Source organism: Tachyglossus aculeatus, chromosome 21, assembly GCF_015852505.1.
Source record: "Tachyglossus aculeatus isolate mTacAcu1 chromosome 21, mTacAcu1.pri, whole genome shotgun sequence".
NCBI classification, from domain to species: domain Eukaryota; kingdom Metazoa; phylum Chordata; class Mammalia; order Monotremata; family Tachyglossidae; genus Tachyglossus; species Tachyglossus aculeatus.
The window spans coordinates 69,679,846-69,697,372 of record NC_052086.1 but is presented as its reverse complement, the minus strand read 5'-3'; the positions used below and the strand labels follow the sequence as shown (position 1 = coordinate 69,697,372).

Genomic DNA, 17,527 nt, shown 5'->3' with positions numbered 1-17,527 from the left:
CATGTAGAATCGAGAATCCACCAAAGAGACATGGAGCTGGAGTCTCCAGACTCATCCTAAGCATCTCTCTCTCCGCTGCTGGCATCCAAAATCAGGATTTTTATTTATTTTGGTCTGCACCTAGGTCCTTCCTACGGGAAAGGATGCCGTGTCTGCACGACCAATCATGTCTCGCTGAATTCAGCCTCCAATCCCCAACAAGTGAGCAGCAAAGTCTCCTCCCAATTCATTCAATTCATTCAATCGTATTTATTTAGCTCGTACTGTGTGCAGAACACTGTACTAAGCATTTGGGAGAGTACAACAGAACAATAAACAGACACAACCCCTGACCACAACATTAAAGGGCCTAATAATAATAATGATGGTATTTGTTAAGCGCTTACTATGTGCAAAGCACTGTTCTAAGCACTGGGGGGGATACAAGATGATCAGACTGCCCCACGGTGGGGCTCACAATCTTAATCCCCATTTTCCAGATGAGGTAACTGAGGCACAGAGAAGTGAAGTGACTTGCCCAAAGCCACACAGCTGACAAGTGGCGGAGCCAGGATAAAAACCCATGACCACTGACTCCCAAGCCCGAGCTCTTTCCACTGAGCCACGCTCCTGTGGGTAGCTCATATCCCAGCCAAAAGTCAGGGAAAGAAATGTCTCCTTTCTAGTGGTTTGGTAAGGAAAAGCCAGAAAAAACCGGAATAAATTGCCACCAAATCTGCTCTGGGGCCTCCAGTGACCTGCCACGTTTGATTTTCAGGTACTACCCCATGGGCCACCCGGTCTCAGTCCAGCTCTACTTCCTGGCCGACCGTTTCCAGGGCTTTCTCGTCAAACACCATGCAACAAACCTGGCCGTGAGCAAGCTGGAGACCCTGGAGACTTGGGTCATGCCAAAGAAGAGCTTTAAGATTGCAAGCCCCCCCAGTGACTTTGGGAGACTGCAGTTTTCCGAGGTAAGAGACCCTCACTCCCACTCCCTGTTAACTCCCCTCTAATACCCTTCGGGTCCCGCTCCAGTGTTGAAAGACTTTTATTTGTGCAGGCAGTCGAGAACAAGTCTAAATATCTTCAGGTATTGGTTTTAATCAGCCTGCCAAACTTTTCTCACTCGTCTTCACCCGTGCAAGAACAGCTATGATGATGAGTCTGATGACAAGGAGCAAAGTATCCTGAAGTAGCTATGAGCTGCATTTCTTTCTCACTTTCATTCATTCAGTCGTATTTATTGAGCGCTTACTGTTTGCAGAACACTGTACTAAGCGCTTGGGAAGTGCAAGTCAGCAACATGTTGAGATGGTCCCTACCCAACAACGGGCTCACATTCTAGAAGGGGGAGACAGACAACAAAACAAAACATGTAGACAGGTGTCAAAATCATCAGAACAAATAGAATTAAAGCTATATGCACCTCATTAACAAAATAAATAGTAAATATGTACAAGTAAAATAAATAGAGCAATAAATCTGTACAAATATATATGTACAGGTAGTTAGGGTGGGGGGGATGGGGAGGAGGAGAGGAAAAAAGGGGGCTGAGTCTGGGAAGGCCTCCGGGAGGAGGTGAGCTCTCAGTAGGGCTTTGAAGGGAGGAAGAGAGCTAGCTTGGCGGATGTGCGGAGGGAGGGCATTCCGGGCCAGGGGGAGGATGTGGGCTGGGGGTTGATGGTGGCGGGACAGGCGAGAATGAGGCACAGTGAGGAGGTTAGCGGCAGCAGAGGAGCGGAGGGTGCAGGCTGGGCTGGAGAAGGAGAGAAGGGAGGTAAGGTAGGAGGAGGCGAAATGATGAAGAGTCTTGAAGCCGAGAGTGAGGAGTTTTTGCTTAATTCGTAGGTTGACAGGCAACCACTGGAGATTTTTGAGGAGGGGAGTAACATGCCCAGAGCATTTCTGCACAAAGATGATCTGGGCAGCAGAGTGAAGTATAGACTGAAGTGGGGATAGGCAGGAGGATGGGAGACCAGAGAGGAGGCTGATGTAGTAATCCAGTCGGGATAGGATGAGAGATTGAACCAGCAAGGTAGCGGTTTGGATGGATAGGAAAGGGCAGATCTTGGCAATGTTGCGGAGGTGAGACCGGCAGGTCGGATTGGATGTGTGGGGTGAACGAGAGAGTGGAATCGAGGATGACACCAAGGTTGCGGGCTTGTGAGACGGGAAGGATGGTAATGCCTTCTACAGTGACGGGAAAGTCAGGGAGAGGACAGGGTTTGGGAGGGAAGATAAGGAGTTCAGTCTTGGACACCCAAGTCTCACTTCCACCCACTGTCTTTCAAAACCTATATCTGAGCTAATCTGTATGGCCTTATTTATCTCACTAAGTCTTCAGCTTCTAATTCTGCCTTGCATGGAACATTAAACGTGGTATATGTGGTAAACGTGATATAATTGTAGTATTTTTTAAGGACTTACTGTGTGCCAGGCACTGTCCTAAGCACTGGAGTAGATACAAGATGATCAGGTCCCATATGGGGCTCACAGTCTAAATAGGAGAGAAAACAGGTATAGCATCCCCATTTTGCAGTTGAGGGAACTGAAACACAGAGAAGTTTAAAGTGACTTGTCCAAGGTCACACAGGAGGTATGTGATGGAATTGGGATTAGCACCCAGATCCTCTAACTCCCAGGCCTGTGCTCTTTCCCCTAGGCCACATTGCTTCTCAAATCTTGACCCCATACAGTCTTTCCTAGTAGGATAATAATCATTCATTCATTCATTCATTCAATCGTATTTATTGAGCTCTTACTGTGTGCAGAGCACTGTACTAAGCGCTTGGGAAGTACTAGTTGGCAACATATAGAGACGGTCCCTACCCAACAGCGGGCTCACAGTCTAGAAGGGGGAGACAGACAACAAAACAAAACATATTAACACAATAAAATAAATAGAATAGTAAATATGTACAAGTAAAGTAGAGTAATCTGTACAAACATATATACAGGTGCTGTGGGGAGGGGAAGGAGGTAGGGTCGGGGGCTAGGGGGGAGATAATATTATTATTATCAATAATAATAATGATGGTATTTGTTAAGCGCTTACTATGTATGAAGCACTGTTCTAAGCACTGGGGAGGTTACAATGTGATCAGGTTTGGGGGGCTCACAGTTTTAATCCCCATTTTACAGATGAGGTAACTGAGGCACAGAGAAGTTAATGGACTTGCCTAAAGTCACACAGCTGACAGTTGGCAGAGCTGGGATTTGAACCCATGACCTCTGACTCCCAAAGCCCAGGCTCTTTGCACTGAGCCACGCAGTCTGGTACCTCCCAATATCTTTTGGTGGTGGTATTTGGTGCTGATGAGCAAAAACTCTTAAATCCAGCTCCTGCAATCGGGTTCCCATCCTTTCCTGTGACTCAGGGAGGAGAGCAGCATGGCCTAGGGGAAAAAGCACAGGCCTGGGAGTCAAAAGGTCTGGGTTCTAATTCCGACACCACCACTTGCTTGCTGTGTGACCTTGGGCAATCAATCAATCAATCAATCGTATTTATTGAGCGCTTACTGTGTGCAGAGCACTGTACTAAGTGCTTGGGAAGTACAAGTTGGCAACATATAGAGACAGTCCCTACCCAACAGTGGGCTCACAGTCTAGAAGGGGGAGACAGAGAACAAAACCAAACATACTAACAAAATAAAATAAATAGAATAGATATGTACAAATAAAATAAATAGAGTACTATATATGTACAAACATATATACATAGATACAGGTGCTGTGGGGAAGGGAAGGAGGTAAGATGTGGGGGATGGAGAGGGGGACGAGGGGGAGAGGAAGGAAGGGGCTCAGTCTGGGAAGGCCTGGAGGAGGTGAGCTCTCAGTAGGGCCTTGAAGGGAAGTCACTTAACTTCCCTGTTCTCCGTCCCTCTTAGACTGAGTCAGGGACTGTATACAATATGCTTATCCTGTACCTGCCCTAGTGTTTAGCACATAATGCACACTTAACAAATACCATTATTATATATATTATTATTACAATTCTATTATTATTCCAAGAGGAATAATAATTAGTCAGGCCAGGGGGCAGGGCCTGTGCGAAACCGTGAATAGTCCTTGCATTTTGATCATCATCATCATCATCAATTGTATTTATTGAGCACTTACTGTGTGCAGAGCACTGTACTAAGAGCTTGGGAAGTACAAATTGGCAACATATAGAGACAGTCCCTACCTAACATCTTTCCCAGAGATGGGGCTCCTGAATGCTTTTACTTCCTCCGCTCCATGAACCCAAGATTCAGAGCTAGAGAAGCAGCATGGCCTAGTGGATAGAACTCGGGCCTAGGTTCTAATTCTGGCTCCACCACTTGTCTGCTGTGTGACCTTGGGCAAGTAGCTTCACGTCTCTATCAAGCAGCGTGGCTCAATGGAAAGATGCCGAGCTTTGGAGTCAGAGGTCATGGGTTCAAACCCCGGCTCTGCCAATTGTCAGCTGTGTGACTTTGGGCAAGCCACCTTACTTCTCTGTGCCTCAGTTCCCTCATCTGTAAAATGGGGATTAAGACTGTGAGCCCCACGGGGGACAACCTGATCACCTTGTAACCTCCCCAGTGCTTAGAATAGTGCTTTGCACACAGTAAGCACTTAATCATTGCCATTACTATTATTACTACTGTTACTTCATCTGTCAAATGAGGGTTAAGACAGTGAGCCCCATATGGGACAGTGGTTGTGTCCAACTTGATGACCTGTATCAACCCTAGCACTTGAAACAGCACCTGGCTCATAGTAAGCACTTAACAAATGCCGTTAAAAATAAACAAGTTTTAAAATTTTTTAAAAATCTATTAAGAGCTTTCCCCAGAGAGGCCTGAGAGAGCCATTTCCTCATGTTAGCTGCATAATCAGTCTCTGCCAAACACAGCCTCCCTCTATGCATTTTTCCACAACTCTTAGCACAGTGCTTTGTACAAGGTAGGCGCTTCAGAAGTTCTGTGACTCACGCCTTAAATGGAACTCGTCAAAGGCCCTACAGAGAGCTCACCCTACTGTGCCATTCAAGGAAACTGTCCAAAAGAGCAACGGCGTGCTTGTTCTGGTGAAGACACCAGTTCCAATTAGAGGCACAATTGATTGGGCAGACTTGCTCAGAATCTCAAGCCCACTCACTCCATAAATCTCCAGCCTCTGATAGCAATTAGAAGGTGCCAGGGAGGGACACAGCCCTTGTGGCCCATCTGGGACATTAACGTCCCATTAACAAGATGAATGCAGACCCAATTGTGTTTATCAATGTGTCTGGGGGTTGACTTGTTATTCCGAGCCATGACAGATGCTCACAGCAGCTCTGTTTCAGATGATTTCTTTGGGCTCCTGTTGTCGGCTCAGTCCTCTAATCCCAGGACCCTTATCTGGGCAGCCATCGGGACCAGAACAACTCTGGGTTTGGGAGGAGAAAAGCTGAAAGCCCTTCTTAAAGAGCAAATTACAAGCTCATTTAGCTTTTTACCTGAAAGAGCAAAATATAAATCGAGGGAGGTTTTATCCCCCTCCAGGTGGAAGTTGAGTAACTGGCTTTTAGGCTCTCAGATGGGGAAATGCTAATATTCTTGTCCCTAGGACTAACTTCTGGGTTTAGTAAGAAAAATTGTTGAAAGACCTGGGCTCTGGCTGAGAAATCGCGCCTGTGATCATGTGGCCAGGCATCTTTCCTGGCCCTGTGCCACTGGGTGAGCACTGTGGAAGCCTAGGTAGGCTGCCCAAGCACTGGCAAATTCATTCATTCACTCATTCAGTCGTATTTATTGAGCACTTAATGCATGCAGAGCATTGGGAAGTAAGTGCTTGAGAAGTACAAGTTGGCAACATATAGAGATGGTCCCTACCCAACGACGGGCTCACAGTCTAGAAGGGGGAGACAGACAGCAAAATGAGGAGAGGAAAATGGGGGCTCAGTCTGGGAAGGCCTCCTGGAGGAGGTGAGCTCTCAGTAGGGCTTTGAAGGGAGGAAGAGAGCTAGCTTGGTGGATGTGCGGAGGGAGGGCATTCCAGGCCAAAGAAGGATGTGGGCCGGGGGTCGACGGCAGGACAGGTGAGAACGAGGCACAGTGAGGAGGTTAGCGGCAGAGGAGCGGAGGGTGTGGGCTGGGCTGGAGAAGGAGAGAATGGCTTTGCCACCTCCTGATTGACGGGAACCTTGAATGTGGCTGCCTCTGTCCAGAGGGCTTCCACTTAGAAGTGCGGAGAGGGGGAAGGTATCATCATCATCATCAATCATATTTATTGAGTGCTTTCTATGTGCAGAGCACTGTACTAAGCGCTTGGGAAGTACAAATTGGCAACATATAGAGACAATCCCTACCCAACAGTGGGCTCACAGTCTAAAAGGGGGAGACAGAGAACAAAACCAAACATACTAACAAAATAAAATAAATAGAATAGATATGTACAAGTACAAGTAGGTATAGCCTACTGACAGCAGGGCATGCGCTTGATTGGCTTTTTATTGGAGGTGATGGCTTGCTTGCAGTCATCCATAATCTCAGGCATAGTTCCCATGTGCCCAGTGCGTGCATGGTGAGGCAAGTATCTCTCTGTGTGACTTTGGCAGCCACTACTGCACCTCTTTAGCATTTTTCATAACTCACTGTTAAGAACAGCATTTAGTCAGGCTTTAGCAAAGGTTTGGGGCACTTTACGCTTTCTTGCAAAGACCTGCGGAAAAGCAACTGCCATCCGTCCCCAAGAATCAATTAATCAAACAATCACTGATACTTGCTGTGTGCACAGCATCATATCAAGCGCTTGGGGAGTACAACCGAGCAAATAGACACCATCTCTTCTCTCAAGGAGCTTAGAATCTAGTAGAAAACCCAGACAGTCCAAAATACAAGAAAAGCAAACCTAAGAAGACAAGCAAAGAAACCAAAATGAAAATAGAGGAAAGGGTGTCTATATTCACCTATCGTTGATTTCACATTTGTTCTGTTTTAAATAGATGTCTCTTGAGGAGTTTGAAATTGTTCTTGCTGTTCTGAAATGATTTATATCAAAAAGTGTTTAGAAGGCACCAGAGAAATTAAGACTGAGCCCAAGGAATCAAGTGATTTATTTCATTTGCGTCTCTCTCTGTCCTTTGTGGGGTGTGTTGCTCCGCTTTGGCTGCCGGCCCTCAGCCTCTGGGCCAAGGAGGAGGCGGCATCTGTGCTCTGATCTTCCCCGGAGTTGTCCATCTTCCCATGGTGTTAGGCTAGCTTTTGGTAAACGTGGAAGACGTTTATAGTTAGTGGTACCTCAGGACATTTGTGCTTTTTTTTTTCAAGCTGCATATGAGATTTTTTTTTCTTTTGTCACTCAATCTTCCCTAACTTAAAGACAAAATCAGCAGATCTGTGAACTTCACTTTCCTTTGCCTGTTTTCACATTCAAGATCTCCCATTTGCTCATGTCCCAGTCTCTCATCGTTTCTGAACCCCCAGGCTCTGAAAAGGGCAGGATTTCAAGAGCAGGCAAAAATTGCTACTGATTCATCTTGGTTATTTTTTTTATGGCATTTGTTAAGCACTTACTATATGTCATGAATTGTTCTAAGCTCTGGGGTAGATAAAAGCTAATCAGGTTGGATACAGTCCATTCCCCATGTGGGGCTCACAGCCTTAATCCCCAGTTTACAGATGAGGTAACTGAGGCCCAGAGAATTAAAATGACTTGCCCAAGGTCACACAGCAGACTAGTAGTGGAGCCAGGATTAAAACCAATGTTTTATGGGTTCTTTCCACTAGCTTCTCATGCTTCTAATGCAGTATGTTCCACTTCAGCTCTCTGGATTACCAACAAATAAATACTAAACTAGGGATCCCAGTCATTCCTATTCATCCCAAACCAGACATTCTAGGAAAGAGTGGAGGGTTTGAATGGCTTAATTAATTAATGGTTTAATCAGTCTTTCAGACTAGCCATTCACCTGAGATTACATTTGTTCTGTGAATATAAAGATCCTGACTTAATGTGCATTGTACCCTGTGGCACAGTTGAAATTCTTTGGACAGTCTGGAGCAAGCAGTATCACAGGCCATTCAATAGTAATAATTACAGGACTTGTTAAGCACTTACCATGTGCCAGACACTGTACTAAATCCTGGGGTAGATATAAAATAGTCCAGTTGGATCTAGTCCGTATCCCACATGCGGCTTACAGTCTAAATAGGAGGGATAGTATTAGGATTAGGATCAGTGCTGAGTACAGTACCTGGGACATAAGTGCTTAATAAATACCATAAAAATAGGATTTAATTCCCATTTTATTGATGAGAAAACTTAGGCACTGAGAATTTAAGTGACTTATCCAGTTTCACACACAGCAGACAAGTGGCAGAGCCACAGTTAGAACCCAGGTCCTCCGACTCCCTCTCTTTCCATTAGGCCATGCTGTGTCCCTTTCAAGTGATTACTGTGAGGATGAGATACCAGAACCCATTAGCGAGAAAATTTGTTGCGCCTACTTCTTCAGAAGATTTTAGGGAAAGGTGAGGTAAATCTCTTCACTGCCTCTCACTACAGACCAATGGAGAGAGCATGACAACCACAATGCTTGGGGAATTTGAGCCCTCAGCATGGAGATATGATAAAGGAAGAAGGGAAAAATGGGAAAATGCTTAGTACAGTGCTCTGCACACAGTAAGCACTCAATAAATACGAATGAATGAATGAAAATAGCTTCAGTCCCCACCAGTGGCAGCAGGAAAAATATGGGGCTGAAGGGTATGGGTGGCAACCTAGTCTGAAATGCCCAATCTTCCAGAATAGTCTCTGCTTCTTTTTAATGGGTACTGAGCCCCATTGGCTATCTCATCCATCTCGCCACCAAACTCTCTCCCACGTCCTGCCTCTGGCCTGGAATGCCCTGCCTCTTCATATCCAATAGGCAATTTCTCTCCCCCTCTTCAAAGCCATACTGAGGGCACATCTGCTCCAAGAGGCCTTCCCTAACTAAGCCCTCTTTTCTTTTTCTTCCACTCCCTTCTGTGTCATCCTGACTTGCTCCCTTTATTCATCCCCCCGCCCCACTCTCACAGCACTTATGTACATATCTATAGTTTATTTATATTAATGTCTGTCTCCCCCTCCAGACTAGACGCTCACTATGGAGGGGATATGTCTGTTACATTGTGCTCTCCCAAGCACTTAGTACAGTGCTCTGCACACAGTAAGCACTAAATAAGTACAAGTGATTGATTAGTCCCTCTGGACACAAGACACTTACTGGAAGACCTAAGTAATGGTGGTACCTCACATATTTTGAATTAGCCAGCCAAATTTTTCTATCACCATGCACGCCAAAGTAGCCATGACTGAGCTAGGTCCATTAAGGGGACCAGAACAGGAATCCCAATGTGGCTCAGATGGCATTTTCCACTGTCCACAAAGCTCCTGGCCACAGTCTGGAGTTGGCCTGGGCCATGGTGAGGATGGCTGAGAAATTCTATTTGACCACTTCAGCTTACAAACAGGACTCTCCCAAGTCCGCTCTGGACCTTTGGGTGAAGGAGCAGAACTCCATGATTTTCCTTTCCTAAGTGGGACCTGGGACCTGGACTTCCTTCCTAATGAATCATAATCCTCAGAAAACCAGAGGAAAATGGAAGTAATCACTGTGACACTGTGGGCTGAACCTCCATGGTTTCTATCAATCAATCATATTTATTGAGCACTTACTGCATGCAGAGCACTGCCCTAAGCATTCAGGAGAGTACAATACCACATAGTTGTCTGACATGATCCCTGCCCAGAATGAGCTCAGTCTAGAGGGGGACTAGTTCTTAATTCAGGGTTCATCTGCAGTGTGCATGGCTTTCTATTTTCTGTAAAGAGACAGGAATTTCCTCTTAAGCCAAACAGGTGGAGTTGTTGTAATCTTTCAGCCCACGACCCTCCATGCTAATCCATCCCGAATGTTTCCCAGGCAGAGAACCCCGAAAGTATCCAGAGAGATCACCACCACCCTCAGGGGATATAAGCCCCCCAAAATTTGCAGCAGTCTGTCGGTGGATGCTCTGCTGAAGCAGAGGAGTAGGCTCAAGGGGTTTGTTGAATTCCTGGCCCCTCTCTGTCATGTCACAGTCTTTTAGACTGTGAGCCCACTGTTGGGTAGGGACTGTCTCTATATGTTGCCAACTTGTACTTCCCAAGTGCTTAGTACAGTGCTGTGCACACAGTAAGTGCTCAATAAATATGATTGATTGATTGATTAATGTGATCCCATGCGTAAAAGGGTGTCCAGAACTCAAGACACCCAGCCTTTCCCACCAAGGGCAGAAAAGAGATGGCAGAGAGCATTTACTGAAGCGAAAGGTAGCAAAGGCATTTGGTAAAACCATAGATAGCAATCAGTAATGAATGTGTTTACAGCTGAGGGCCAGGGTCAGATTAGAGAGGAACGTCTAATCAAATCAGAGAAGCAGCAGTGGCTTGGGAGTCATATGACCTGGATTCCAATCCCGGCTCCACCACTTGTCTGCTGTGTGACCTTGGGGCAGTCACTTAACTTATCTGTGCCTCAGTTTTTTCATCTGTAAAAATGGGTATTCAATGCCTGTTGTTCCTGCCTTCTTAGACTGTGAGCCCCATGTGGGACAGGGACTGTGTCCAACTTGCTAAAGCTTTAATTTACCTTCTAGCTACATTATTTTATGCCATGATATGTTATGTGGAGAAACATGATACATACTGCTTGGTCCAGAGAAACATGAAATTAATGCTGATGGAGGAAGAGGAAAAAGAAAGCTAATTGAATTCGAAACACTACAGACCTCTTTTCTGGGTAACAGAATATGCATATTCATTTTTCCACACATGGGTGGATAAGAGCCTTCCCGAGGGAAAACCATACATGCAAAACAAATCGAGAGGGTGGCAAGAAATTAGCGTGGCATGTTCGCTTTCAACCTCATTTCTAGAGAGTCCTGAGTAAAACAAGCTCTGGGAACAGCTCTGAATCAGAAATCAGCCCATTAGTCAGAATTTATTGAGTGCTTACTGTGTGCAGAACACTGTACTAAGTACTTGGGAGAGTACAATAAAGCAGAGTTGGTTGACATAATCCTCGCCCACAAGGAGCCTACAGTCTGTGGGGGAAACAGACATTAAAATGTTACAGATCAGGGAAATGGTAAGCTCATTGTGGGCAGGGAATGTGTCTGTTTATTGTTGTATTGAGCTCTCTGAAGTGCTTAGTACAGAGCTCTGCACTCAGCGCTCAGTAAATACGATTGAATGAAATAGTGTAATATAAGGATATGGATAGATACTATGGAGCTGGGAAACCATCTTTCTTGAGATGATCGGTGGAGATGAATAGTAAAAGTTTCTGTTTGGTGACATTTTCTTCCTCTTATTTGTACCAATGTTTTCCCCTGTTAAGTTTCTCTGTACATTTGATGAGATAACAAGGACAAGGAAGAAGACACTTTTAGAACTGAAAGGCTAAGGACTATTTACCAATTTTAGGTGGGTCACAGTCTGTTCCACATGGAGGTCCCTGGCTTAAGTGACAAGGAGAAACAGGTGTTGAATCCCCATCTTACAGGTGAGGAAACTGAGGCACAGAGAAGTGTACCCCAGGTTACAAAGCAGGCAACTGGTGAAGGCAGGATTAGAACCCAGGTCTTCTGACTCCCAGTCCCTTGCTCTTTCCACTAGGCCATGCTGCTTCCCCATGCCACCAGTTCTTTTGGAGGCTACCACAAGTCTCTGGTGATCTCAGATGACCACAATCGCAACAGCCTCCCAAGGACTTGGAAATTCCAGCCAACCCTGGAAGGGGTTGTTACCATGGCTGTGTTATTGGGAGGCGGGTGTGAAGGGCGGGGGGTATTGAGAATGGTACATTATACCAGTTGAAATCTGGAGAAAGCAGGGATAAATCATCTCAGGGTTATCTCAGAGAATCAAAAAGAGGAAGTGCATCTCCAGGAGTCCAGAACCAGATTTGCTGTAAGGTCTCTTGAAGAACCAAGCCAAATCACTATGTTGTGTTTTTTTTTTTAAATAGGAAAACATCTGTAGACATTTTTTGCATGCTCTCTTTCTCTGTCCCTCTCCCTCCTCCCCCATTAAAAAATGACTGAGACCTCAGAGGATAGAAATAAGGAAATGTCCACTGGTCTGACACTTGAAGAATTATTTTCTTTTTTCTCCATATGTCCAGGAATCCTGAGTAGATCCATAGTACTGAATTTGTGTCTAGATTTTCCCTCCTCACCACTTCGTTTCCAGAGTGGTGGTCTGCTGGGTGTAAAGAGGGTGGGAGCTCCAGGGAGGGAGGAGGCTGTGAGCAAGGAGTAGACGGCAGGTGAGGTGGGAACAAGGGACAGTGAGTAGGCTGGCCCTGGAGGAGCAAAGCGTGAGAGTTGGGTTGTAGTTATTCTATTATTTCCCCCATCTGTAATGTATTTCAATGTCTGTCTACCCCTGTAAACTGTAAGCTCCTTGTGGTCAGGGATCACATATTTTTATGGTATTTGTTGTGTTTACTATGTATCAGGCACTTTACTAAGCACTGTGATTGATACAGGCTAATCAGGTTGGACACAGTCCCTGTCCCACATGGGGCTCTCAATTTTAATCCCCATTTTTCAGATGAGATAACTGATTCACAGAGAATAATATTATTATTATGGTATTTGTTCAGTGCTTACTATGTGCCAAGCACTATACTAAGTGCTGAAGTTGTGACTTGCCCCACGTCACACAGCAGACAAGGGGCAGAGCAGGGATTAGAACCCAGGTCCCTCTGACTCCCAGTCCTGTGCTCTATCCACTAAGCCATGTTGAAGCAGCGTGGCTCAGTGGAAAGAGCCCGGGCTTTGGAGTCAGAGGTCATGGGTTCAAATCCAGGCTCTGCCAATTGTCAGCTGTGTGACTTTGGGCAAGTCACAACTTTATACTGCCCGTTGGTAAAAACAGTTGCCTGTGAAGTGGTTTTACAGCTTCTCCTTGTTTTCAGATCGGCACAGAATGGGACGCCAAGGAGAGGATATTCCGCAACTTCGGGGGACTCCTCGGCCCAATGGATGAGCCCGTGGGGATGCAGAAGTGGGGAAAAGGGCCCAACGTCACGGTAACCGTGATTTGGGTGGATCCGGTCAACATTATCGCAGCCACCTATGACATCCTGATCGAGTCCAGCGCAGAGTTCACTCATTACAAACCACCTTTGAACTTGCCTCTCCGTCCTGGGCTCTGGACCGTCAAAATTCTGCATCATTGGGTACTGGTTGCTGAAACCAAATTTCTCGTCACACCTTTGACCTTCTCTAATAGGCAACCCATTAAGCCAGGTAAGTGGTCCCTCTAGGTTCTTGGACAAGATGATGGTCTCACCAGGTTGGTAAGATGCCAGAATTCTCGGTCTTCTTCCAGGATGGATGGAGAAATTAGGTCTGGGGGCGACAGAGCTTTTAGAGTGGGAGCTATAGACCACACACCCTTGAGGAGAAATTGAGATAGCGTGGGGGAATTTATCCCTATTTCTTTCTGAGTAGGAAGGTTGATTTTCCCATGTCCTAGAAAGATTTGGGATCTTAAAGAAAAAAAACTCCGTATGAATGCTCAGCTACCGCAACCTTCTCCATCCCCTCAAACGAAATATTCAGACCACCCATTTTAGCTAGGTTGAGATGAATGAATTATTAAAGTCTGGGACAGGATCTTTGATCTCTACCAGTGGGAGAATTTGCTGGAGAGTCTGTTGTGATGGGGTCCAGATATATGAAACCTGATTAGCCTCTCCAGCACATTTCTGCCATACCCATGTCTCCAAGGTCATTTTTTATTGTATTTGTTAAGTACTTACTGTGTGGCAAGCACCGTTCTAAGCACTGGGGATAGATATAAGATATAAGATACCTATCCCCAGTAGGACAGGTTTCCTGTCCTATTTAGGGCCTATAGTCTGAACCAGAGGGAGGAGGATTTAATGTAGATTGATCCTCATTTCACAGATGAGGTAACTGAGGCACAGAGAAGTTGCCACTTGCCCAAGTTCACACAGCAGATACATGGTGGAGCCAAGATTAAAACCCAGGTCCTTCTGATTCCCAGGTCTGTGCTCTGTCCACCAGACCACACTGCTTCTCACTAGGCCATGCTGCTTCTCATTAGTCTTCCATTAGCCTGATGTGTAACCTTGGGTATGTCATTTAACTTCTCTATGCCATCGTTTCCTCATTTGTAAAGTGAGGATTCAAAACCTGATCGCCCTCCTCTTAAGACTATGAGCCCCATTGTGGACCAGGGACTGTGTCTTATCTGATTATCTTGTATCTACCCTGGCACTTTGTACAATGCGTAGCACATAGTAAGTGCTTAACAAATACCATTTTACTATTAGTAGTAGCTGGAGGAGGAGGAGTCATAATAAAAATAGAAGCAAAAAACTGCTCTCACCACTGTAACTAGTCAATAACTTCAGGCTGCTTATTGGTTTGGAGAAAGACACAATGGGAGAAGATAGATTTTTGATCTTGAAGATAGTTGATGCTTCAAAATGAATGCAGTCTGTGTAAACTAGTCTGGGCCACATCATGAAGGCTTAGCACAAACAGCAGTCACCAAGGTTGGGCTGTGTCACTTACTGAGCGCTAACAATTTTCCAGGTGCCCTCTTGAACCTGTAGACATGTCCCATCCTGCCTGTAGGAATGAAAACTTTTGGCTGGGCCTGAACTGTATTCATTCTGTCATTTAGAGTTGGTGGAACGATGAGAAGCAGCATGGCCTAATGGATAGGGTAAGGGCCTGGAGTCAGAAGGACCTGGTTTTTAATCCTGACTCCACCAGTTGTCTGCTTTGAGATCTTGGGCAAATCACTTTACTTCTCTGTTAAATGGGGGTTAAATCTGTGAGCCCCATGTGGGATATGGACTATGTACAACCTAATTAGCTTGTTTCTACCCCAGAGCTTAGTTCAGTGCTTAACAAATACCATTAAAAAGAAAAATAGGATGTTTGTAGCAGCTCATAGTCAGTCAGGTCACCCTACAGAGGTGAACTATTCTAGCTTCCCACAAAAGTCACCCTCCCCTCACCTCTTAGCTCACTCCCACCCAGACTGTTCCCAGCTCAGGAAGACTGGGAAAGAAACAGAATTCAGGAGACAAGAATGAGCCAGTTCTCTAGAATGTAAACTCACTGTGAGCAGGGAAAGTGTCTAACAACTCTGTTACATTGTACTTTCCCAAGCGCTTAGTACGGTGCTCTCCGCAAAATAAGCACTTAATAAATCTGACTGATTTATTTGTGGGCGGTTGAGGTCACCTGCATGGTGCTGAGGAACATGAGGTCTTGCCAGTAGCTGAGAATGGGCCTTGGGTTAGCTGCTAAAGCTAATTAATTCTGCTCAATGGGACCAAAACAGGCTGGATCTGATGGGAAGCCCTAAACTCCCTTGTCAGTCAGTTGTCGCTGCACAACCAATGTTTCGGGGCTAATTGTGACTTGCTAATGATGTTCCAGCTACAAGGAACATGAAGGTGGGAGAAATACAATTTGTAAAATGATTCATCACCAGTAATTTGCTATTGATGTGCACCTTGTAATCTCAAGAAATCTGATGAGGTAGAATTGAAGGAAATTTAATTACAGAGTTAAAGCATATACACACACCGTAGTTGACACAGTAATAAGCATTTTCTAAATTAACCTCTTGTCTCAAAAGGCTTTTTAGCTCAAGCCATAATATTTTCTTCCTTGTTGAAGATTTTTATTAGGTGGTCCCTTTACTTTGAGTTTCCAGGCTTTTGTCAGTGTGTCACCTACCTCTTTATGATTTCAACCTTTTTTCCTGCCTGTGCAGAATGAGGGCATTATGAAGCTTTGACAGAAAAATTAGGATTTCCAAGGAAATATATTTGGTTCTCCTAGCAAACAATGTGCAAGCTGCCAAATCTGTCCGCTTGAGTCTATAGGTAATATTGTTATTAACCTTGCCTTGAAATCAAAGAAGGGGAAATGAATGATTGAATTACATTAGAATGGACTCTTGCACATCTGTCACTTGTTAGCAGTCTTGATATTTAAAAATTAACAGTAAACTACTAATTGTATGTTTCTGGCTTCTCAGGACAGTATGTACCTGTTCTTCATTAATAACGGTGGTATTTGTTAAGCACCTACTATGTGCAAAGCACTGTTCTAAGCGCTGGGGGGGATACAAGGTGATCAGGTTGTCCCACTTGGGGCTCACAGTCTTAATCCCCATTTTACAGATGAGGTAACTGAGGCACAGAGAAGTTAAGTGACTTGCCCAAGGTCACACAGCTGACAAGTGGCGGAGCTAGGATTCGAACCCATGACCTCTGACTCCCAAGCCTGCGCTCTTTCCACTGAGCCACGCTGCTTCATTACAGATGGGGGAAATAGAATAACTACAACCCAACGCTCATGCTTTGTTCCTCCAGTGCCAGCCTACTCACTGTCCCGTGAACGAGAGAGAGAGAGAGAGAGAGAGAGAGAGAGAGAGAGGAAGGCCACATTTTTTGACAAATCTGCACTGGGAGTTTTTTTATATATTTGTGTGTGTGTATGTATATCTAAAATATTTAACTTCTTAATATATGCATATATATGCTCAATTGCCCTTACTAATTAATAATAATAATAATTTTGGTATTTGTTAAGCACTTTCTATGTGTCAAGCACTGTATTAAGCTCTAGGGTAGACACACGATAATTGGGTCCCTCAAGGAGTTTACAGTCTAAGTAGGAAGGAGAACACTATTGAATCCCCATTTTGCAGATGAAGGAACTGAGTCCCAGAGAAGTTAAGTGACTTGACCAAGGTCACCCAGCAGGTATATGGAGGAGCTAGGATTAGAACTCAGGTACCTCTCCCAGGCCTGTGGTCTTTCCACCAGGTCACACTGCTTCTCCAGATCATGCCGTCTATTAATCATTGGTATTTATTGAGCACTTACTGTGTGTAGAGCACTGTACTAAGCACTTGAGAGAATACAGTACAACAGGATTAGCAGACAGGTTCCCTGGCCATAAGGAGCATATTGGTATTGACAGGTATTGATATGAATAAAGAGGCCATTTGCAATAAATAATTGAAAGATATATCAACTCCCATCAAAACTCCTCTGCCTCTAAAGTGTGAGGTCAGAAAAGGGGAAATCTATTGTAGGGTCTTTGGCACAGGAAGAAAAGGCAGTGTTAAGGGGATGAATCTGTCACTTCCTGCCTGCAAGGAGGGCTAAAGACCAAAGGCAGTAGACAAGGAATGGTCATGGCACCACCCCTGCCAGGAAAAGGCAAACTTCTGGGTGATTCCTGGAGAGATAGAGGTTCCTTCATTCCATCATATTTATTGAGCGCTCACTGATTGCAAAGCACTGTGCTAAGTGCTTGGGTAAGAGCATGGCCTAGTGGGAAGAGCACAGGATTGGGAGTTGGAGGTCGTAGGTTCCAATCTCAACTCCGCCACGTGTCCGCTACTTGGACAAGTAACTTAATTTCTCTGTGACTCAGTTCCTTCATCTGCAAAATGGGGATTCAATACTACTCTCCCTCCTACTTAGACTGTAAGCTCC

General features: G+C 45.1%; 1 protein-coding gene across 1 annotated transcript in view; it reads left to right on the top strand.

Moving 5' to 3' along the window:
- The window catches only part of XYLT1 (xylosyltransferase 1), a 253,247-nt gene that overhangs the window by 233,205 nt on the left and 2,515 nt on the right, over window positions 1–17,527 (top strand). The window contains exons 10-11 of the mRNA XM_038762807.1: window positions 758–953; window positions 12,941–13,274. Coding sequence (XP_038618735.1) covers window positions 758–953; window positions 12,941–13,274 — 530 coding nt within the window. The remainder of the gene's footprint in view (window positions 1–757; window positions 954–12,940; window positions 13,275–17,527) is intronic.